Source organism: Loxodonta africana, chromosome 19, assembly GCF_030014295.1.
Source record: "Loxodonta africana isolate mLoxAfr1 chromosome 19, mLoxAfr1.hap2, whole genome shotgun sequence".
In the NCBI taxonomy this organism is placed as follows: domain Eukaryota; kingdom Metazoa; phylum Chordata; class Mammalia; order Proboscidea; family Elephantidae; genus Loxodonta; species Loxodonta africana.
Window position 1 is genome coordinate 8,767,287 of NC_087360.1, and position 22,549 is coordinate 8,789,835.

The 22,549-nt window shown below is 39.0% G+C and overlaps 1 protein-coding gene across 10 annotated transcripts in view; it reads left to right on the forward strand.

Moving 5' to 3' along the window:
- IFT81 (intraflagellar transport 81) overlaps positions 1-22,549 on the forward strand; it is a 76,984-nt gene that overhangs the window by 48,529 nt on the left and 5,906 nt on the right. For 8 of the 10 annotated variants that reach the window (XM_023539283.2, XM_064272178.1, XM_023539287.2 and 5 more), the window contains 6 exons: positions 1,941-2,069; positions 7,157-7,246; positions 14,738-14,824; positions 15,876-15,947; positions 16,030-16,115; positions 20,654-20,699. In XM_023539283.2, coding sequence (XP_023395051.2) covers positions 1,941-2,069; positions 7,157-7,246; positions 14,738-14,824; positions 15,876-15,947; positions 16,030-16,115; positions 20,654-20,699 — 510 coding nt within the window. Of the gene's footprint in view, positions 1-1,940; positions 2,070-7,156; positions 7,247-7,587; positions 7,685-8,096; positions 9,408-14,737; positions 14,825-15,875; positions 15,948-16,029; positions 16,116-20,653; positions 20,700-22,549 lie in introns of those variants that run through there. The other 2 variants (XR_010318573.1, XM_064272180.1) reach the window with 2 other exon arrangements.

A 22,549-nucleotide genomic window follows, 5' to 3' on the forward strand; every position in this document is an offset into this window, starting at 1 on the left:
CTTGTTTGGATATGTCTAGGAAGCCTCCGTAACTCTACTCCCTGTATGGTTTGTTATACATACAGATACATGTGCAGCACACACAAACATGCGTATACATTTGCCTACAGATAAACTTATACATGCACGTGCATTTAATCATATATGACAGGTGCTAAATTTTATAGTTGATATGTAGTAACTACATTATTGTTCACATCAAAATAATGTCTAATTTCTATTGTGATTTCTTTGATCTATGGTTTCTTGCTTAATTTCCAGACTTTGGAGAGTTTCTGGTCACCTTCCTGAGGCAATTGATCATTCTTCCCTCCTATAAAATTCTTCTTCACTTGTCTCCTAGGACACTGCACTCTTCTGGTTTTTCTCCTTCCATATTAATTTTCCCCTTCGTACACCATTGCTGATTTCTTCTCATTTCTTCAAGGTCTAGATATTGGAATTCCCCAAGGTTAGCCCTTGGATCTCTTCCTTGGTGCTCTTATCCTGTCTCCTGGATTTAAAGACATTCCATCTGGTAACAACTCACAAATTTTTATCTCCAGCCTAGATTTCTCCGTGAATTTCGTCCTGTATATATAACAGCTTGACATCTCCACTTGGATGTCTAGTACCCAAAACGATGTCTAGTAGACATCTCAAATTTTCATGTGTCCAAAACTAAACTTCCGATCTTCACCGCCTCTCACATCTGTTTCCCCAGTCTTCCTCATCTTAACAAATGGCAGCTCCATTCTCCAGAAACCTTGGAATCACTCTTCACCCCTCACTCTCTGTCACACCCTACATGTTATCTGTCAGAATATCTTGCCGAATCTACCTACAAAATATATACAGAACCACTTCTCAGGACCTCCACCACCACCACGATTCCAGCTACTGTCATCTCTAGCTGGAATTACTGGAATAGTCTCCTGGCTGACTTCCCTTCATCCACCTCTGCCCCTGTATAGTCTGATCTCAGCATAGATGTTAAAGTGATTTATTTTAAAAGTTCCTTCACGCTAAACCCTCCAGTGCGTTCTCACCTCATTTGAAATATGTCACAGTGCTTTCATTGATCTAAAAATAGGGCAATGATATACTTTATCATCTAAAGTAGGACACTTCTGTGAGTGAACATGATAATAGACATAAACCAAGACTGTCCCAGCAAACCAGCTGAGCCTTGTATGATCCCCTGCTTACTCCCCACCTCATGCTCAGTCTTCCTTCAGCCATGGCCTCGTGGCTGTTTCTTGAACAGGCCAAGTATGCTCCCGCCTTAGGGCTTTAAAACTTCCTGATCCCCTGGCATCTGTATGGCTCACTCCCTTACTTCTTTCTTGTCTTTGCTCAGATGCCATCTTCTCAGGAACACTTTGTTATTTAAGATTCCAACCCCATTCTCACCTCATACTGTAATATAAATGTAAAGAAAAATAAGTAAATAAATAAGTATGTTTTATTTATTTACTTGTATTTTGCTTGTTTACCCCCACTAGAAGCAAGCTCTATGAAGGAAGAGCGCTTTCTTTTTTTTCTGTCTTGTTCACTGCCGTATACCTGGTGCCTAGAACCGTGTTTGTCACTTTTAGGTATATAATAAATATTTATTGAGTGAATAAATGCAAATACAGTCGATCACTTGAAAAGTCATTCATTCACCAAGTGTTTATTGTATGCACACTGTGTTTCAGGTTCTGTGATAAGCATGTAGCGTTATTCTAAAGTCTAAAATGACAAATGCTTCCTATGCACCTGAAGATACCATGACAAAATTCCGTGTATATTTACGCCCTGTGAAAGCATGTCATTATTGTCGAATCCAATAAAAATTATCCTTTCAGATTCTTAACCGAGTTGTTTTATTTAAAACTTTATGTATTAAATCTGTATGCTTATGGGAATCATCAAGGTTTTGACACTCGTTTTGTGCCCTTTGCATTCTTTACTTATAGCAAAGCATTGAGGAGAAGAAGGGTATATCTGGGTATAGTTACACCCAAGAAGAGCTAGAAAGAGTGTCTGCACTGAAGAGTGAAGTGGATGAGATAAAAGGACGGACACTGGATGACATGTCTGAGATGGTGAGGCCACAGTTGGTTCTAAGTTTCTTTTATTGTGTAGCCAGAAGGTTGATGTTTTTGAGTTTGTTTTGATTTCAGTGACACATTCGAACTTTTCATTGCTGCACGAATTTGTTCATTTAATAGTCTTTCATCTGCCTTTATTGATCTCTTTTGAATTTTTTCTTTCTACTAAGGTTATTTAACTTCCAATACTTCATGCACTTGTGTGTTTTTTAAGTGTGTAAAAGTCATGTAACATTAAAAAAAAATTTAAGATAAAAAGTTTTCCCAAATCATACCACCCTAACAAATACAATTATGTCATTTCTGGGTGTGTCCTTAGTGTCTGTCTACATTCTGGGCTGCTGCTCAGTCAGAGTGTACAGGTACAGCTGCACCAAGCATCAAAGCATTTAACTCTTCCCTTACTTCTTGGAAGATAGATGCTGCCCAATATACTCAAGAGTGCCTCCCTCCGGCTTCCTTGGTAATGTTGGCCACTCCTCAGGACCCTCTGGGCATCATCACAGTCTGACTACTAAGAAACTGACATTTGGCACAGCAGACATCACCCAGACCCTGCTCATCAGTGGCTGGTGTCCATTCTGATTGGCTAGTACTTATGCCAGTCAGGTCATTAAGTATTTTGAATATCATGCCATCCATGTATATGTATATTTTATATAAACTATGTATTTGTAGATACATAGTTTATATAATACAACATAATCATAGTTATATACAGACAACTTTGTATTTTGTTTTATTCATTCAATGTTAATTTATAAATATTTTTCCATGCTGGCTTACAGTCTTGATCGTTGCCATTTTTAAAAATTGTATTTTGGTAAAATACATATAACTTAAGAATGGTCATTTTAATCCTTTTTAAGTGTACATTTCAATGGCATTAATTATATTCACAATGTTGTATAACTATTATCACCATTTCCAAAACTTTTTCATCACCCCAAACTCTCTACCCATTAAAGACTAACTTCCTATTCTCTCCTACCCCCACCCCTTGGTAACCGCTAATCTAGTTTCTGTCTCTGTGAATTTGTCTATTCTAGATATTTCATATGAGTAGAATCATGCCATATTTGTTGTTTTGTGTCTGGCTTCTTCACTGAGCATAATGTTCTCAAGGTTCATCTACACCGTAGCGTGTGTCAGTACTTCATTCCATTTTATGGCTGAATAATATTCCATCATGCAAAGGCATTCAACTGTGTGGATCATAACAAATTATGGGTAACATTGCAAAGAATGGGAATCCCAGAACACTTAATTGAGCTCATGCAGCATCTGAAGATAGACCAAAGGCAGCTCTTTGAACAGAACAACGGGATACTGCATGGTTTAAAATCAGGAAAGGTGTGCATCAAGACTGTGTCCTTTCACCATACTTATTCAATCTGTATGCTGAACAAATAATCTGAGAAACTGGACTATATTAAGAAGCACGTGGCATCAGGATTGGTGAAAGATTCATTAACAACCAGTGATATGCAGATGACACAACTTTGCTTGCTGAAAGTGAAGAGGACTTGAAGCACTTACTGATGATGATCAAAGACTACAGCCTTCAGTATGGATTACACCTCAACATAAAGAAAACACTCGGATATGAAAAAACAAAGTAGGAGGCATCATACTACCTGATCTTAGAACCTACTATATAGCCATAGTAGTCAAAACAGTCTGGTACTGGTACAGTGACAGACACATAGACCAATGGAACAAAATCAAGAACCCATATGTAAATCCATCCAGCTATGGTCATCTGATCCTTGACAAAAGATCAAAGTCCATTAAACGGGAAAAATACAGTCTTTTTAACAAATGGCACTGGCAAAACTGGATGTCCATCTGTAAAGAAATGAAACAGATCCCATACCTCACACCATTCACAAAAACTATCTCAAAATGGATCAGAGACCTAAATATAAAACCTAAAATGATAAAGATCATGGAAGAAAAAATGGAGACAATGCTAGGGACCCTAATACATGGCATAAAGAGAATACAAACACCAGAAGATAAGCTAGATAACTGGGAGCTCCTAAAAATTAAACACTTAACGTTCATCAAAAACTTTACCAAAAGAGTAAAAAGAAAACCTACAGTCTGGGAAAAAAATTTTGGCTATGACATAATCTGACAAGGGTCTAATCTTTGAAACTTGTATAATACTACAACACCTCAACAACAAAAAGACACAAAATTAAAAAGTGGGCAAAGGATATGAATGGACACTTCACCAAAGAAGACGTTCAGATGGCCAACAGACACGTGAGGAAATGCTCTCAATCATTAGTTATGATAGAAATATAAATCAAAACTACAATGAGATACCACCTAACCCCCTACATTACTGGCATTAATCAAAAAAACAGAAAATAACAAATGTTGGAGAGGTTGCTGGGAAATTGCAGTGCTGGTAGGAATGTAAAATGGTACAGCCACTATGGAAAATGATATAGTGCTTCCTTAAAAAGCCAGAAATAGAAATACCATATGATCCAGCAATCCCACTACTAGGAATATTAAAAAACAAAAAATCCATTGCTGTCAAGTCAAGTCTGACTCATAGCAACTCTATAGGACAGGGTAGAACTCCCCTGTAGAGTTTCCAAGGAGTGCCTGTTGGATTCGAACTGCTGACCTTTCGGTTGGCAACTGTGGCTCTTAACCACTATGCCACCAGGGTTTCCTCTAGGAATATATCCTAGAGAAATGAGGACTATCACACGAATTAACATATACACACCCATGTTCATTGCAGCATTGTTGACAGTAGCAAAAAAATGGAAACAACCTAAGTGCCCATCAAGAGGTGAATGGATAAATTATGGTACATGCACACAGTGGAATACTACGCAATGATAAAGAACAATGATGAATCCGTAAAACATCTCACAACACGGATGATTCTGGAGGGCATTTTGCTGAGTGAAATAGGTCAGTCACAAAAGGACAAATGTTGTATGAGACCACTTCATAAAAACCCAAGAAAAGGTTTACACACAGAAAAAACAATCTTTGATGATTACGAGGGAGGGGAAGGTTGGGGAGGGGAAATCACTAACTAGATACTAGACAAGTGTTAACTTTGATGAAGGGAAAAACAACACACGGTATAGAGGAAGTCAGACAACTTGACTAAGGCAAAGTCATAGAAGCTTCCTAGACACATCCAAACACCTTGAGGGACTGAGTTGCTGGGTCTGAGGGCTGGGGACCATGGTCTTGGGACATCTAGGTCAATTGGCATGACATAGTTCATATAGAAAATGTTCCGCATCCTACTTTGGTGAGTAGCATCTGAGGTCTTAAAAGCTTGTGAGCGGCCATCTAAGATACATCTGTTGGTTCTAGCATGTTTGGAGCAAAAAAAAATGAAAACCAAAGACACAAAGAAAATATTAGTCCAAAGGACTAATGGACCACATGAACCAGAGCCTCTACCAACCCGAGCCCAGAAGAACTAGATGGTGCCTGACTACAATTGTGACAGGGATCACAATAGAGAGTACCAGGCAGAGTGGGAGAAAAATGCAGAACAAAATTGAAATTCATAGAAAAAAACCAGACTTACTGGTTTGACGGTGACTAAAGGAGCCCTTGAGACTACGGCCTCTGTATACCCAGCTAACTCAACTGAAGCCACACCCAAAGTTCATCTTTCAGCTGAAAATCATACAGGCCTATAAAACAAATAATACCACACGTGAGGAATGTGCTTCTTAGTTTAATCAAGTACACGAGACCAAATGGACAACACCTGCCTAAAAGCAAAGCCCTGAAGGCAGGAAGAGACGGGAAAACTGGATGAATGGATGCTGAGAACCCAAGATGGGAAGGGAAGGGGAAGAGTGCCGACACATTGCAGGGACTGCAGCTAATATCACAAAACAATTTGTATTTAAATTTTTTTGAATGAAAAGCTAATTTGTGCTATAAACTTTAACCTAAAACAGAAAAAAAAGAAAGAAAAATTCTTAGAACTGAACCAATAAACAACATCATGATAAATGGAGAAAATATTGACGTTTTCAAGGATTTTATTTTACTTGAATCCACAATCAACACCCATAGAAGCAGTGGTCAAGAAATCGAACGACATATTGCATTGGACAAATCCACTGTAAAAGACCTCTTTAAAGTATTGAAAAGCAAAGATGTCACTTTGAGGACCAAGGTGCGCCTGACTGAAGCAGTGGCTTATTCAGCTGCCTGTTATGCATTCGAAAGCTGGACAGTGAATAAGGACCAAAGAAGAATTGATGCTGTCGAATTATGTTGCTGGTGAAGAATGTTGAACATACCATCAACTGCCAGAAGAACAGACATGTCTGTCTTGAAAGAAGTACAGCCAGAGTGCTACTTGGAAGCGAGGATGACAAGACTTCATCTCATGTACTTTGGACATGTTATCAGGAGGGACCAGTCCCTGGAGAAGGACATCATGCTTGGTAAAGTAGAGGGTCAGCGAAAAAAAGGGAGACTCTTGATGAGATGAATTGACACAGTGGCTGCAACAGTGGAGTTACACATTGCAGTGATTGTGAGGATGGTGCGGGACCAGGCTGTGTTTCGTGCTGTTGCACACAGAGTCTCTGTGAGTCAGAATCCAGTTGACAGTGCCTAAGAAAAACAATATTCCATTGTATGTATAGACCACATTTTGTTTATCCATTCATCTATTGATGGACATTTGGGTTGATAATTGCCGTTTTGAGTGGCTAAATGAAATTCCATCTTATTGAGGAACCAAGGTTTACTAAATCACTTCACAGATATTTGGCATTAATGTAATTTATAGTTTCTTTACTCATATATGGAAACCCTGGTGGTGTAGTAGTTAAGAGCTACAGCTCCTAGTCAAGGTTGGCAGTTTGAATCCACCAGGCGCTCCTTGGAAACTCTATGGGACAGTTCTCCTCTGTCCTATAGGGTTGCTAGGAGTCAGAATCGACTTGACGGCAATAGATTTGGGTTTGGTTTACTCATATATAACACTACAGTAAGTACTTGTAAGTATGTAGTATTTTTGTTCTTTTGAATTTTTTTTAAGCATTGTTTTTTTGTTTGAATGCCAGGTGAAAAAGCTGAATTCACTGGTGTCTGAAAAGAAGTCAGCTCTAGCCCCAGTTATAAAAGAACTACGACAATTGCGGCAGAAATGTCAAGTAAGTGAATTTGGTTCTGTAACATGTTTTTAGCCTTCTGGTTTGTTTTTCAGATGTACTAGTTAAAATCCTGAATATTTTACTAGGGTCATTTACAGAAAACAAATTATTACCATTGTTATTATTACTATTAAATTTATATGACTCTGCAAAAGAGAGTAATAATATGACCTGTACGGGTTTTTGTTTAATTTATGCTACTCATTTTGTCATAAATTATTTAGGGAGGGAAGAGAGAAAGGAGGTTAAACTGATATCCACAAGTGCAGCCAGATGAGATTTTTGCGTTCAATCATATGCGTGTCAGAACGGTGAATATGAAATCATCCTTCTGTGGCCAGGTAAAAGCTCAGAGTGTGCCCAGGAGTGCTGACAAGTTCGCTTGAGACTGGAGCACTTGCTCGCCGGCAGGGCGGGGGTAGACTGTGGTCACTTACGGTAAGTGGTGCAGTAACCATCACTTAGACGCGAATTCTAACCACTGCTTTAAAGATGAGCTGTCAGAAGGTAAATGCCACCCACAAACCCAGATCAGGTGTCCTCAGCCATTTGACATTAGCAGTTGTTATTGTGTCACTCTTCATGTAGTAATTTTAGTTTTGAATATGAGCTGTACTACATGTGCCTGAGGATGGAACTATAAAACTTCATGAATGTCATCCATCAGAGGCAGAGAAGCATAGTGAAAAATCACATGGTCTTTGAGATCAGATAGAGATCATCTCCTTTTTATAGAAAATGCTATGGAGACTGAGGCATTTTATCAAGTATGTAAGGAGGAAGTGAGAGAGTTGGGAGTGGACTCTGCATCATTACCCTCTCTTGTCTTCTCCCGTTGGTTCATATACAGCACTGCCATCACAAAAGAAATAGGAGAACCAGTCCCTGATCTCCGGAGTCCGTGCTCTAATAGATGAGATGGAATAAACACGTGAAGAAAGTAACGAAAAAAGGAAGATAACCCAACTTAAGAACAAATATAGAAAAAATATAGTCAGAATTGTATGCATAACTGATCAGGAGAGGGGAAGCAGATGAAATGATTGTCAGAAGTTTCAGAAAGGAGGAAACTTTTGAGCAAGGTTTTTAGACTGAGGACATCAAGAATTGTTTTCATGGGTATTCTAGGTCATTGGTTTGTCTTCCTGATTTTCTTGAGTAAGCCACCTGGAGGCAAAAAGGACCAGTTCTATATATTTCTAGTGATGGTAAAATTTCTCCCTACTGCTAAGCTAAAAAATCTGTGTATGTAAATACTTTTTTTAAAAAATGAAATCCATTTATATTTTAAATGTTTTCATTTGTAAAAAAAAATATATATATATTAAAAGCTTTAAAAAAAAATCTACCTGTATTATTTTATGCTATCCAGGTTGCAAGGAACAGACTCTCAGGCTAATTCGAATGTGGAGTTTTATTGAAGGATACTTAGGGCAATAAAAGAAATGTAGTATCATGAAAATCCAAGGGTGAGAACCTTGGTATAAGTGGAACAGGTACAGGCACTATAGAAAGCATTTTGGTCCAGGGAAGTTTCAGGGATCTCAGCAGCAGGAAGTTGTGGATAATGATGATGATGATTATAATAATAATAGTATCTATCGAGTGCTTTCTGTGTGCCAGGTGCTATTACCTGTATTGACTCATGCAGGCCTCACTACAACCCAGCAAGGCAGGGACTCCCCTTTACACAAACGAGCAAATAACGGCACAGAGATGTAAGAGACTTTCCCAAGGTCACACAGTTGGTAAATGGCAGACCCAAATTCTTCATACCACGCTATGCCAGTAACATGACTTGGTGAATCTCTTTGTATCTGCTTTTCACTCTGTTTCTGCCACTAGCCGGAAATCCCTTTATTTTCTCTACCTTATAATTTCTCCTTACCCTTTGGATTGACAAACTCCTAACCTCAGCTTGCTGATGGCCTCCCTCGTTGTCTGTATCTCACACTGTGTGGCCTTTCTCTCTGCATACTTTCCGTTGCAGTGTTGACTACTAAGTGCCCTATTCTCTCTGCGTTTTCTAATTCAAATTCCTGAGAGCAAATGTCTAGGGCAGCTGCTCTCTCTTGGAGCAGTTTTTCATGCCAGTCTACCTCATAGGCTACTGGACACCTCTGTTCAGATGAGGGTCCATCCCTAGTCTAATAAGCTATGCTTGGGGGCAGAGGTGGGTTGAGGAGGAAGGAGGGTGATGTGTTACCGAATATGGCTACCTGGAGTTGCCCTAGGCAGGGAATTTTCCCTCTGGAGAGGCTATGAGTATGTCAAGAACTTTAATCAACATGGCTCATACACCACTCATTACCCTATTACTGACAACTGAAAATGTTCATGTTTGCATTTGATCCTTGTCCCCTCATATATACATTTTTACTTCATTAGCATTGCAGTATACATTGCATTTAGTTACTTTTGAGTTCTTTTCACTTAATATGTCACATTTCCCTTGTTGCTATAGTCTGTATAATTATACTTTGCAATAAATAAAAGTAGTACCCAAATGCCGGACGCTCAGTTAGGAGGTCTAAATTAGAGGTAACGAGGGCCAGAACTAGAGTCTTGGCCGAAGAAATGGAGGAGAGGGAATAGATTTGAACGGTATATGGAGGAACACTAATTGTGGACAAGGAAACAAAGGCTAACAAATATAATTTGAGATTTGAAGCCACTGACAACACAGGCAAGGCATGAGGAAGAGCTAGTTTTGGTGGTGGGGTTGGGCTGAGGAGGGGGCAGTGATGAATGTAGTTATAGACTCATCAGGGTTAGCATCTAGCAAGAATTCAAGAGAAGACACTGTGGCTCAGGCTAGAGTTTGTAATCATCTGCCTAGATAAGATGTTTGATCACAGCCCTGGGAGAAGATGCAATCACTGAAAAGAGCATGTGGGGTGAGACCAGATGAGGTCTGAAGAGAAGAGAGACTTCAGGAAGGATTCTATTTAGGAGACATTGATTTCACTGAAGTTTGGTTCAAGATCATGTAATACAAGTGAAATTTGTGTATTTAATTAGAGTTTATTTTATATATGTTTCAATTGCTCTACCCCTTTTGGAGCCCTGGTGGTGGTGTGGTTAAAAGCTTGGCTGCTAACCAAAAGGTCAGCAGTTTGAATCCATCAGCTGCTCCTTGGAAACCCTTTGGGGCAGTTCTGCTCTGTCCTTTAGGGTCACTAGGAGTTGGAATCGACTTGACAGCAACGGGTTTGGGTTTTTGTTGGTTTTTTATATCCCGTTTAAGGTCCTTACTATAGTTTCACTGAGAGTTGCGAGTGCCTGGTTTATAGAACCAAGTTTTTAAGTGTAGGTGCTCAAGAAATAGTTGTTGAATTAACATAACATTTATAAAAGTGTTTTAAAAGTCAAATCAGGTAAACATATAAGTGGAAAGTGTCTTCTAGAGATACGGGTCTTGCATCTTGTAGAAATTCTTCGCCAATATAGTTCAACAACAGCTTGATTTCGTATAAGATCCTTAGATCATACTTTGTTTCCTTGAGGATTTTTAACATGCAGTTCCACAGTTTTCTAGGGTAAATTGGGCTGTGGATAGATCTGAGGTCATCCTAATTTTTTTAGTGACTTGATTATGTATTTCAGGAAATTTTTCTTGAGTTACTACTTTAAGTATTAGTTCTTTTCATTACTTTTAGTTTTCTTCTTGGGGGTCTTCAATTACGCATGTTTTGGATTACCTTCAGGGCTTTGAACCAGTTCCTTCTGGTTCAAACCTCTGCTGAGAATTTGCACTCCCCGCCCCCAGATATTCTGAATCAGAATCTACATTTTAACAAGATCCCATGGTGATTCTTATGTATAATAAAACTTGAGACCCACTGCTCTGCTAGTGGTTCTCAGAGTTGGTCCCTAACCAGCAGCATTAGCATGGCCTGGGAACTTGTTAGAAAGGCAAATTCTCAGCAGGGGTTCCAGCCTGAACAAACTGGTTCAATGCCCTGATGACCTTCACTTTTGCTTCCATTGCAATCATTCTCTAATCCTTTTTTAACTGTTTCATTTCATTTCATTTTGTTCAATTTTCTTATTCCAGTCTTCTGTGTTTTTAGCACTGTCTGTTTTCCTTTGTGCTTTTTCCAGTTTTGTCTTTTCTGTAATTTTTTTTTTTTTTACTCATTTCCTGAGCTCTGCTAGCTTACATCTCAACTCCAGTTGTCTTGCCATCTTTTCCCTAAGCTCTTGCATCTCTGCTTTGTGATCTTACTTCAAAAAGAGTGATTGCTTTGTTAAGTGTTCTTAATCTGTGGAGAAATGTTTGGTTACCTTTTAAAAAAAAAAAGGAAAGTTACAAATGAAGAATTAATTATAATTCTTGTTTCATGGCATACTCACGTCGTTAGTTCATACATGGTCCTCTTATTGTATCAGCTTTATTAAGATATAAAGAAGCCCTGCTAGCACAGTGGTTAAAGTGCTTGGCTACTAACTAAAACGTTAGTAGTTCCAACCCACCAGCCACTCCGCAGGAGAAAGATGTGGCAGTCTTCTTCAGTAAAGATTTACAGTCTTGGAAACCCTCTGGGGCGGTTCTGTCCTGTAGGGTTGTTGTGAGTCAGAATCGACTCGATAACCGTGGGTTTGGTATTGAGATATAATTAAAGTGTACAATGTAATTTTTTTTCTTAAATTAGATTTACAGAATTGTGGTACCATCACCATAATCTTTTTAGAACATTTGCATCACCCGCCCCCCCAAAAACCTTGTGCCCATTAGCAGTCATACCCCATTCTCAACCCCTAAGCCCTAGGCAACCACAAATCTACTTTGTCTATATGTTTGCCTGTTCTTGACATTTCTTATAAATAAGATCTTACTACGTGTGGCTTCTTTCAGTTAAAATGTTCTCAAGGTTCATTCATGTCGTAGTGTGTATCAGAACTTCGTTTCTCTGTAGCTGAATATCCCATTATATGGGTATACCATATTTTCTTTATCCATTCATCTGTTGATGGGCACTTGTGTTGTGAATAATGCTGCAGTGAGCACTAGTGGACAAATATCCATGTGAGTCCTTGCTTTCAGTTCTTTTGGGTGAATGCCTAGGAATAGATTGCTGGGTCATACAGTAGTTCTATGTTTAACCTTTTGAGGAATCACCAAACTGTATTCCACAGTGGCTACCTCATTTTACATTCCCACCGGCAACAGACAAGTGTTCCAATTTCTCTATGTCCTCACTGTCTTAGTTACCTAGTGCTGCTATAACAGAAATACCATAAGTGAGTGGCTTTAACAAATTTATTTTCTCACAGTTCAGGTGGCTACAAGTCCAAATTCAGGTCACCAGCTCTAGGGGGAGACTTTCTCTCTCTATGACCCCAGGACACCCTTTTAGCTCAGTAATGAAGTCACTCCTGAGGTTTACCCTTCAGCCAAAGATTAGACAGGCCTGAAAAATGAAATGAGACTAAAGGGACACACCGGGCCAGGGGCAAGGACTAGAAGGCAGGAGGGGACAGGAAAGCTGGTAATAGGGGACCCAAGGTCCAGAAGGGAGTGTATTGACATGTTGTGGGGCTGGTAACAAATGTCCCAAAACAATATGTGTACTAATTGTTTAATGAGAAGCCAGTTCCGTAAATCTTCATCTGAAGTACAATTTTTTAAAAAAATGTTCTTTTCTGGACCACCTGTTATAGGGAATTTAGGGTAGACAAGACCTTGTTACAGGCTGGCTGAGATTTTTCTTAAGATTAGGGCTTGTACAAGGCATTTATCCTTTATTTTGATGCAGTCATTGGAGATCGGCAGCTTGAGATTTTTCCACAGTGCAAAGGCCCTCTTCTCCACGAATGCCATTGCTCCTGAAAACTTCGCATTTCAGCGTGATTCCTCATTTACTTCTGCCACTCCTATTACAACCATACCAGGTCCAGAGAAACTCCTGCTGCCAGCCAGCATGTCCCATTCCAGTGGTCACAAACCTGGCAGATAGTCTTTGCCCCTCAGAACGGGCTTCTTGTCTTAAAGAAGTGGAGTTTTGCTGGCTCTTCGTGAAGTCTGCACCCACGGTATTCTATCTCCTTGGGGTCTCTTCTCCACTGCTTTTGGCGTTCCCTGTGCCCTGCCATCCCCCACTCTGTCTCCTGCTCTTGGTAACCCTTCTGCTTTGAGATCTGGGATCTTAGTTTTGCTGAAAATGGTTTTGGCATTATGTTTCTCATTCTACCCATTGCTTTTAGTTAATTACTAGAAAGAGAAATGGGAAATGCTGAGTTTTCCAATGCTGTGTTCAGACCAAAAGCCCTCTAGTACAGTATTTTAGACATCTGTGAGTCCGTCCGTTCCTCAGTAAGAAGTAAGTTCCCAAAACAATACTTGCCCTTAGGATATACGATGCGCTCTTCGTATTTTTTGTTCTATTAAAGTGTTGATCACAACCCACTGCACTGATGTCACAGTCTACCAGATGAAACACAACCCACAGTTCAAAAAACACTGTCCTACTCCAGCATGACCTCATGTGAACTTAACTAATTGCGACTGCAAAGACCCTGTTTCCAAATATGGTCACATTCACAGGTTCCGGGGTTAGGACTTCAGCACATCTTTTGGAGAGGCACAATTCAGTCCATAACAATTGGTTACTCTTAAAATTTTAGCATATATTCTTAACGGAGTCTTAAGTTAATCAGCATCTCCCAGACAATACAGGGACCTTATAATAATTCACCTCTCCTGCTTTACATGTGTATTGTTATCCTCTAGATGGGTTATTTAGGTGGGTAGTGTTTTACTGCTATCTCAGTGCTGTATCTCTAAAGGTAGTTGTCACTGTGGTTGTTGTGAGACTCAGTTATTATTAAGGGAAAAGCTGTGATGCCCTAGCAATTTACGAAGACCAGTCCTCTGCCTAAGTCTTCAAATTTCTCTCTCACCACTTCCCAGACACACTCCAGCATAATAAACTACTTGTAATTTATAAATTATTCTTGTTCTCTCTTGCTTCTGAGCCCTTATATATGGTACGTGTCTTTTCTGAACACTCTCCTTTCCCTTGTCCACCTTCCCCTGACTGGTTCTTACTAGTCCTTCATACCTCAACTTAGATGTCAGTTTCTCCAGGAAGTTGCCCCCACTGATCCCCAAGCCCGAGTTGGGTCCTGTAAGAGTCCTTTGTGCACCTGTAGCACCTTCTCTGTGCCCACCATTGATTGCATTCAGCAGCCTGTTTACCTGTCTGAACATTACTTGAGGGGAAGGACTTTTAATTGTGTTTTGTTCACTCTTGTTCCCCAGCTCCTAACAGAAAGCCTGGCACACAGTTCAGTACATGGTTGCTGTGATTGTTATCAGCACCTTCATCTATCATAACTCTGAAATGTCTGCTTGTTGTATAAATAACTCTTAAGTATGCCAAGAAGCTTAGGTTAAGTTACAAGATTGACAAGGGTGAGCATTGTTCCAGAGCCACATTTGAGGCCTTTGTTTTTCACTTATTCAGTCATTTGCCCTTTTCACACTAGGAACTAACCCAAGAGTGTGATGAGAAGAAATCCCAGTATGATAGCTGTGCAGCAGGCCTCGAAAGCAACCGGTCCAAATTAGAACAGGTAAGAACTGAAGTTAGCAAAAGCTGCTGTTGTGTGCACGCGTACTTTCACCTCACCAACATCAAAAGATTCCCAAATCGGTATTATCATCAGAGTCTGTCTCCTAAATTTCAGAGATCTTTCTTTCTTCAGACTTACTGTTTACACACAGAATTCTCCATCTGTACCATTACCACCAAAGTCCAGGGCACCATCATCTCTTTCCGCAGCTCCCACAATAACCTTCCACCTGGTTTTCCCACATCCACCCGTGCCCTCCTAAAGTGTATTTTCCACAGAGCAGCCAAAGAAACGTTTATAACGCTTAGTCCATCCTCCATTGGCTTCCCACTGCACTTCAAATAAAATCTCAGTTCCAAACCATGAGCCACAGGGCACCACGTGCTTTGGCCCCAGAGGCCTCATTGACTTCGTATTTGTGGTTTCTCTCCTTGTCCACGGGCTCTAGCCACACTGGCCTTCTTCCTGTCCTTCAAACAGGCCAAGCTCCTTGTCACCTTGGGGCTTTTGCGGTTGCTATTTCCTCTACCTGAAGCCCCCTACCCCCACCTGCTAACTCCTTGCCTTGCTCTCTCGTCTTTTCATCTTTCAGGTCTTAGCCTGAACATCACCTCCTCACAGACATCTTCTCTCTCTAACGGTGCCCACTCTCCTCCCAGCATGGCCCACTCAGCCTCTCTCCCATTGCACTGCTGAATTTCCTTCAGAGAACTCATCCCTGTCTGAAATTACCTTCGTTATGTGCATCCTTGTTTATGTCTGTTTCCTCTACTTGATTGAGAGCAGAGACCTGTCTCTCTTGTTTACTTCTGTGTCTCCGGTGCCTAGGGCAGTGCTGGTCATACAGTAGTTACTTAATAAGTGAGATTTTGGAGTGACATGAGTAGCTCTAGAAAAGATTGTAAGCTATTCTTGTTTCAGAATACTGAGTTAAAATCACAGAGAGCTAATGGTTGTAATGGTATTTCTTTCGTTGTGTGTTTAAAGCCCTCCTCTGTGCATCTGTATTAGACTTTCAATAATATCGTCCATTTAAAATGATATATTGTAGGAAGTCAGAGGACTCCGTGAAGAATGTCTTCAGGAAGAAAGTAAATACCACCATACAAACTGTATGATTAAGGTAAGACAAAGAAAATGGATATAAAACTTTTCTGAGATTTTTCTGTATCGAGATGTACCTAAAACTTAGCCTTTCCACTTAGAACCTAGAAGTACAACTTCGCCGTGCTACCGATGAGATGAAGGCTTATGTCTCTTCTGATCAACAAGAAAAAAGAAAGGCAATTAGGCAAGTATTTTTGTTGTTTATATAGTGAATCTTAAAGTTTTCATCTATAGAAGTTTTATAATTAAGATGGAATTATACAAATTTGGAGTATTTAAATAAGCATATTTGTTGCTGTTAGGTGCTTTCAAGTTGGTTCTAACTCATAGTGACCCTATGTACAACAAAGCGAAACACTGCCCAGTCCTGTGCCATCCTCACAATGGTTGTTATGCTTGAGCCCATTGTTGCAGCCGCTGTGGTCTTCCTCTTTTTCACTGACCTTCTACTTTTCCAAGCATTATGTCTGTTTCCAGGCACTGGTCCCTCCTGATAACATGTCCAAGGTATGAGAGACATAGTCTTGTCATCCTTGCTTCTAAGGAGCATTCTGGCTGTATTTCTTCCAAATAAGGATATACTAAGATATTATTTGGGACTAAATCTTGTTGAACATCTTTGGGATATTCCAGTCCTGCTAACTAGGTAGGAATGCATATAATTTTACAGTTTGTTTTTTTTTTTTTTTTTTATAAGCACTGAGGTCAGTCTCTTGTAAATGTCCTACACGGCCTGGACTCCAGCTGTCTGCCTACTATCAGAGCTATGTGCGTGACAGCATTTTAGCTGGGAAAACTGTGATTGCAGGATGCCAGCCTTCAGAACGAGAAAGGTGTGCCAACACCACTTAGTCCTGACATGGTGATTTTTTGTAATCCTAGCTTGTAACATACTGTAATAAATCATCTGCTTCCCTAACAAATACATTTATGGTTAAATTGCAAGCTGTGAAAAGATGCAGTAATTGAACAAGGTAACCCTTCTTTACCCCTCATCACAATCCAAATATTTTGCTTTTACCATCCAGTAAGAATTCAAATAAAGTGTAAGATTCACTTTTATTCTAGATTTCAGTTGAGAGTTTGAGTGGCATATACATTAACTTTATAAAAAGAGATCTAAGAAATAGAATATCTATGCAGAATCTAAATTTTTTAAATATACAGCACCCTGGAATGTAAGCCAGGCTGAAAATATCCTATAAATATGACAGAGTTTTTTCTAATAGTCTAATATATTAGGCTAAAAATATACTTATTTAGATTCTGTAAACTTTGCTTAAAAAAATCTTTAGGGTCAATGCTAAGAAATTTGAAAAGTTAATTTTTTTCTTTAAAATAAGAAGTTTTAGAAATTAGGTTTCATCTCCTCCAAAGCTGACAACATAAATAGGTTAGGTGCTGCTGAATTAAATAATGATTTTCTCATCAGTTTTCAAGCCAATTATTTTTCATAATTTAAAAAATCATTATGAACTCCTACCATTCCATCATTTTCCTATAGAAAAATATTGTGCCTGGGACTAGAGTAGTACCTGATAAGAATATCATGAACAAATTAGAAATGACTACATCTTAAACTGCTGATACTTTTGTGAAATATGATTATAGATATAATATTTTCATTGTTATTCCATTTTCAGCATTTACAGTTACTTTCTGGCAAGACCAAAGGTATAATTAGCTTGGCTTTGAAAATTGTCTGGAAATGTTTATTTAAAGAGGCAGCATGTTTTAGTTCAAAACGCTAGATTGGAGCGCGTATTACTTTGTTTCTAACCCTGGCTTTTCCACTTGCTAGCCAGGCTTAGGCAGGTCACTTCCTCATCTATGAAATAAGGAGAATATGTACCATCAAGGATCAAATTAGATACAATGCAGGTAAAAGTGCTTTGGAAATTATAGTGTGATTCCTTGAGGGCAGGCACCCTGTCAGACCTGTTTTCCACTTTAAACCCTGGGACATACTTGGCACATAATAGGTGCTCCATAATTATTTCTTGAATAAATAATGATTAGGTATTAGTTTTATTTGGAGAAATGACATAAGCCTATTGGTTACTTGAGAAGTTTTTATATATATGGAAATTCTAAAAAAATTTGGACATTTCTCAAGCCTAGGGTAGTAAATGAATTATTTAAAGCTATTCTTCTTGAGCAGTATGTCATTTGTATCCTCCAAGCTTGCTCTTTATTGGAAAGCTGGTGAGGCAAACAGTTTGACACAGTGCCTCGTAAATTTTAAGGAAAAATGAAGGTTCATCAGGATTGTGTTTATTCCCTTCCACCCCCCTGCTGTCCACAGATTCTCCCTTCACTTCAGCTCTGAGAGAATTTCGGGTACTTGTGACAGCCACACACTCTACGCTGATCGCTCTTACCTTCCTTTTTGTATAAATGCTAATCTCCCTTCACTTACCAAAAGAACCAAACCCGATGCCATCGAGTCAATTCTGACTCATAGTAACTCTATAGGACAGAGTAGAGCTGCCCCCATAGGGCTTCCAAGGCTGTAATCTTTACGGAAGCAGACTGGCACATCTTTCTCCCTCGAAGCGGCTGGTGGGTTCAAAGTGCCAACCTTTTGGTTAGCAGCTGAGCGCTTAACCGCTGCGCCACCAGGACTCCTTTCCTTCACTTATGCTGCTATATTTTTTCTCTCTCTGGTTTATGATTTCTTAGCTTCCCAATTTTATATTGTTTAATTTCCTATTAAATATTAGAATGTAGCTTTGCACAGGAAACGAGCACATTCTCTCTCTCCATCCAGATTTGAGGTCTAAAGTCTCCTTTGTCTTCTTTGTCATTATCCTTCAGTATTTGTCACTATTATGTTACCCACTGGAAGCCTCACTTCTTGCTTTGTACACTACTAAAAGATAATTATATGTTAAAAAATAATAATAATACAGTGTTATTTGTACTTTTTATTTTTGACATTAAAATATTTGGATTTTTTTAGCTTACCAGAGAAATATTGGGTAGCCTACAGACCAGAAAGAAGAACTAGATGATGCCCAGCTAACACTACCGACCATTTTGACCAGGGACACAGTAGAAGGTCCCAGATAGAAAGAGAGAAGAATGTAGAGCAAAACTCAAATTCCTTAAAAAGACCAGACTTCCTGGACCGATAGAGACTAGAGAAATCCCTGAGACTATAGCCCTAAGATACCCTTTGAACTTGGAACTGAAGCCACTCCTGGTGTTCGCCTTTCATCCAAGTACTAGATTGGCTTATAAAATAAACAGTGTCACTTGTGAGGACTATGGTCCCTTCAGTAATCAACTATATGAGATCAAATGGTTAACGTTTACCCCAAAACAAAGATGAGAAGATAAGGAGGGGGAGGGAAGCTAGACGAATGGAAACAGAACAAACAGAATGAAAATAATGAGAATGCTGACACATTGTAAAAAATGTAACCAATGTCACAGAGCAATTTGTATACAACTTGTTAAATGGGAACCTAATTTGCTGTGTAAACTTTCACCTACAGCATAATAAAATATTATTAAAAAATAATAAATACTTGGGGGAAAAAAAAACAGTAACCACCATGAAGCATTATTAGACAAAACATAAATGTGCGTGTTGCCATTCCAGAAATACCTCCTGTTAACACTTTGGTGTACATTATTTTGTATTCTTTTCCTATGCATTTGCTAATATATGTGTGTGTGTTATCAAATGCATGGGAAAATAAGACAAATATATATTATTGTCATCTGTGCCTTCAAGTCGATCTGACTCATAGCAACCCTATGTGACAGAGTAGAACTGCCCCATAGGGTTTCTTAGGCTGTAGTCTTCTCCCTTGGAGTCACTGAGTTGGTTTGAGTTGCTGACCTTTTGGTTAGCAGCCAAGTACTTAACCATTGCACCACCAGGGCTACTTATATATACACATATCTGTGTATACAAAAATAAGAATAAACTGCATCTACAGTTTTCTCTTAATAATTTATCTAGAATTTTTCTACTTCAGTATTTATAGATCTGCCTCATTCTTTTTTACCGCCCTATCATATTCCTTCTGATGGCTGTACCATAGTTCATTTAAGCATTTCCCATTTATAGACATTTAGGACATTTGCAGATTTTTACTGCTATAAACAATGTTGAAGTATGTAGTCTCTCCTTTTACCTTTATGAAGTTATGATAGTGTTTCCGTAGGGTAACTCCCAGAAGTGGAATTGCAGGGTTAGAAGCTGTTTAATATTTATTTAATATGTGTTTCCTTTTTTCCTTCCTGCAAACCACTTCAAAAACAGTGTAATTAAACAAATTGTTTGGCATTGTTTTGAGGGTAAAATAGCCAAAAATAGTACTTAACATTCTAATTCTCTGAACTTAATTTCATATGTGATGTTTTGGGTTTTTTCCTCTTTAAATTACTATTTACTAGAAGAAATAGTGGTAATGGGCTTCATTCTGACTCCAGTACCTTAAACTATATTGTCTAATATAGTAACCAAAACCCAGTGCCGTCGAGTCAATTCCGACTCATAGCAACCCTATAGGACAGAGTAGAACTGCCCCATAGCGTTTCCAAGGAGCCCCTGACGGATTCAAACTGCAAGCCCTTTGGTTAGCAGCCGTAGCACCTAACCACTACGCCACCAGAATTTCCGTCTGTTAGATATGTTAATTTATAATTTAGTTATATAATCAAATCAAGTGAAGTAACTTGAAACTAAATCATTATCTTGACCCCTAGGGAACAGTATACCAAACATATTGCTGAACAGGAGAACCTTGGAAAGGTAAGAATGTATAATTTTTTTTTTTATATGTGTTCTCATCTAATTCAGCCTTTCAGTTCATGGTTATGACATTGCCATCCTTTTAAAAAGGTTACAGTACAGTTTTCTAGGGGAAATCAAATCCCTGTTAACCCCTTCCAAAGATGAAGACGCTTACTTAGGAGTTTAGTTTTCTAAAAGTGAAGGCACAAATGGATCTTTGAAAAAAAAAAAAACTATCTAGCTTTAAATAGCAGAGAGTTCATGAAGAAGTTCTTAATAACAAATAAAAATGCCACATATTGTGCACTGCAGTTTTTCAGATTATTCTGTTATCTCTGTTTTATGAGGTAACTATAAATTTACTCATTTATTTAATAAACACAAAGTTCTTACTATGAGCCAGGCACTGGTCTAAGCTCTTTACTAACATCTGATTCCTGTAATACTAATCACTGAGAAGCCCTCCCTGAGATAATCACCTTTCTTCCTGCCAGCCTTGTATGAGGGCTGCTGAGGATGGGACTGTGGGATGGAGTCTGGTTCTCTCAGTTCTCTGGGCCAGTCATCAAAAAAGAGGTGGTAAGATAGTAAGGACCTTGACCATGAAGACTTAAACTACCAACTAATCAACTATTCTAATTGACTTCAGAAAGAATACATTTTGACAGTTACTTTGAAGACATCAGCTCTTGTCATTCTTTAAAAAAAAAAAAAAAAAACCTCTTTATCAGTAACTTGGAGGAAAGATGACCAGCCTTCTTCAGGTGACCTAGCTTCAGTCTTGGGCTCGTGGCTCTGGACAAGACCTTTAATCATTTTGTGGTTCATTTCCTCATATTTAAACTGAAGTAGGTAGCTACAAAATTTAAAAAAACTAAAAATTGCGTACATAAAGTCTCAGATCACCTTTAATGATTTCAAGTCCATGTTGCATAGTGAAGGCTAACCAAGCTTCCCCGTGTACCATTTCATGTGTTCCTTGTTCAGTTTCACCACTAAAAAGTGAGTTTTCCTCTTAGTTTTTTCTGATGGAAGTGTCACATTTCTAGCATCATAGTTAGGGAAGAGTTGCTACAGTTTTTCTTTTATAATTCTGACTATATACAGGTATATAATTTCACTGTTCAAATACTCTTGAATCTGCAACCTGGGAATGATACATGTATCTCAAAGCTGGTTGTCCATTCTTAAAGTACAAATGAAAAATATGGTTTTGTTTCAGGCTTAATGCATTTGTACACTTTAGCTATTGGTCAGACTCAATAAATTGCTGATGGCAAAATTATTCATGTTTACATTTTTTAGTTTAAATCATTATTATAACATACACACATTTATGCTTTTACATAAAAACTGAATTCACTCCCAGAAACCTGTATGTAATATTCTAAAGGTCAGCTTCAAAAAAGCGAGTGGTATAACCGCAGGTTCAGACGTTGGTGTATGTACTTGACTGAGGAGCCAGTTGGGCAAAGCTGCCATTTGTGGGATTATGACTGAATGCCTCTAAGTCAGAATCTCACCCAAAAGGAACAATACCGCAGTGCCGCAGAGCCTCCATTGGCCTCAGATAGCCAGTCCCCTGCTGTCCCCGCCGGTGAACCCATCGGGTGCTGGAATCAGTGTCCAGTGTCGAGTGCCAGGAAGGGGCCGTTCCCGTGTCCATCACCCGCCGCATGTTCTTGGGGAGCCTGGTGCTAAACTGTTCCTAGATGACCTGCTTTTGTGTCTGGGTCTTATACGTAGCAGTACAGATCCCCCACTGCCACCTATTGAAAGTCAGCCCTCAACGCAATGGAGTAATTGCTAAATAAAGTAGATATGGCCTCGTTCTCTCTCTCTCTCTTTTTTTTCTTTTTTCCTAGCTT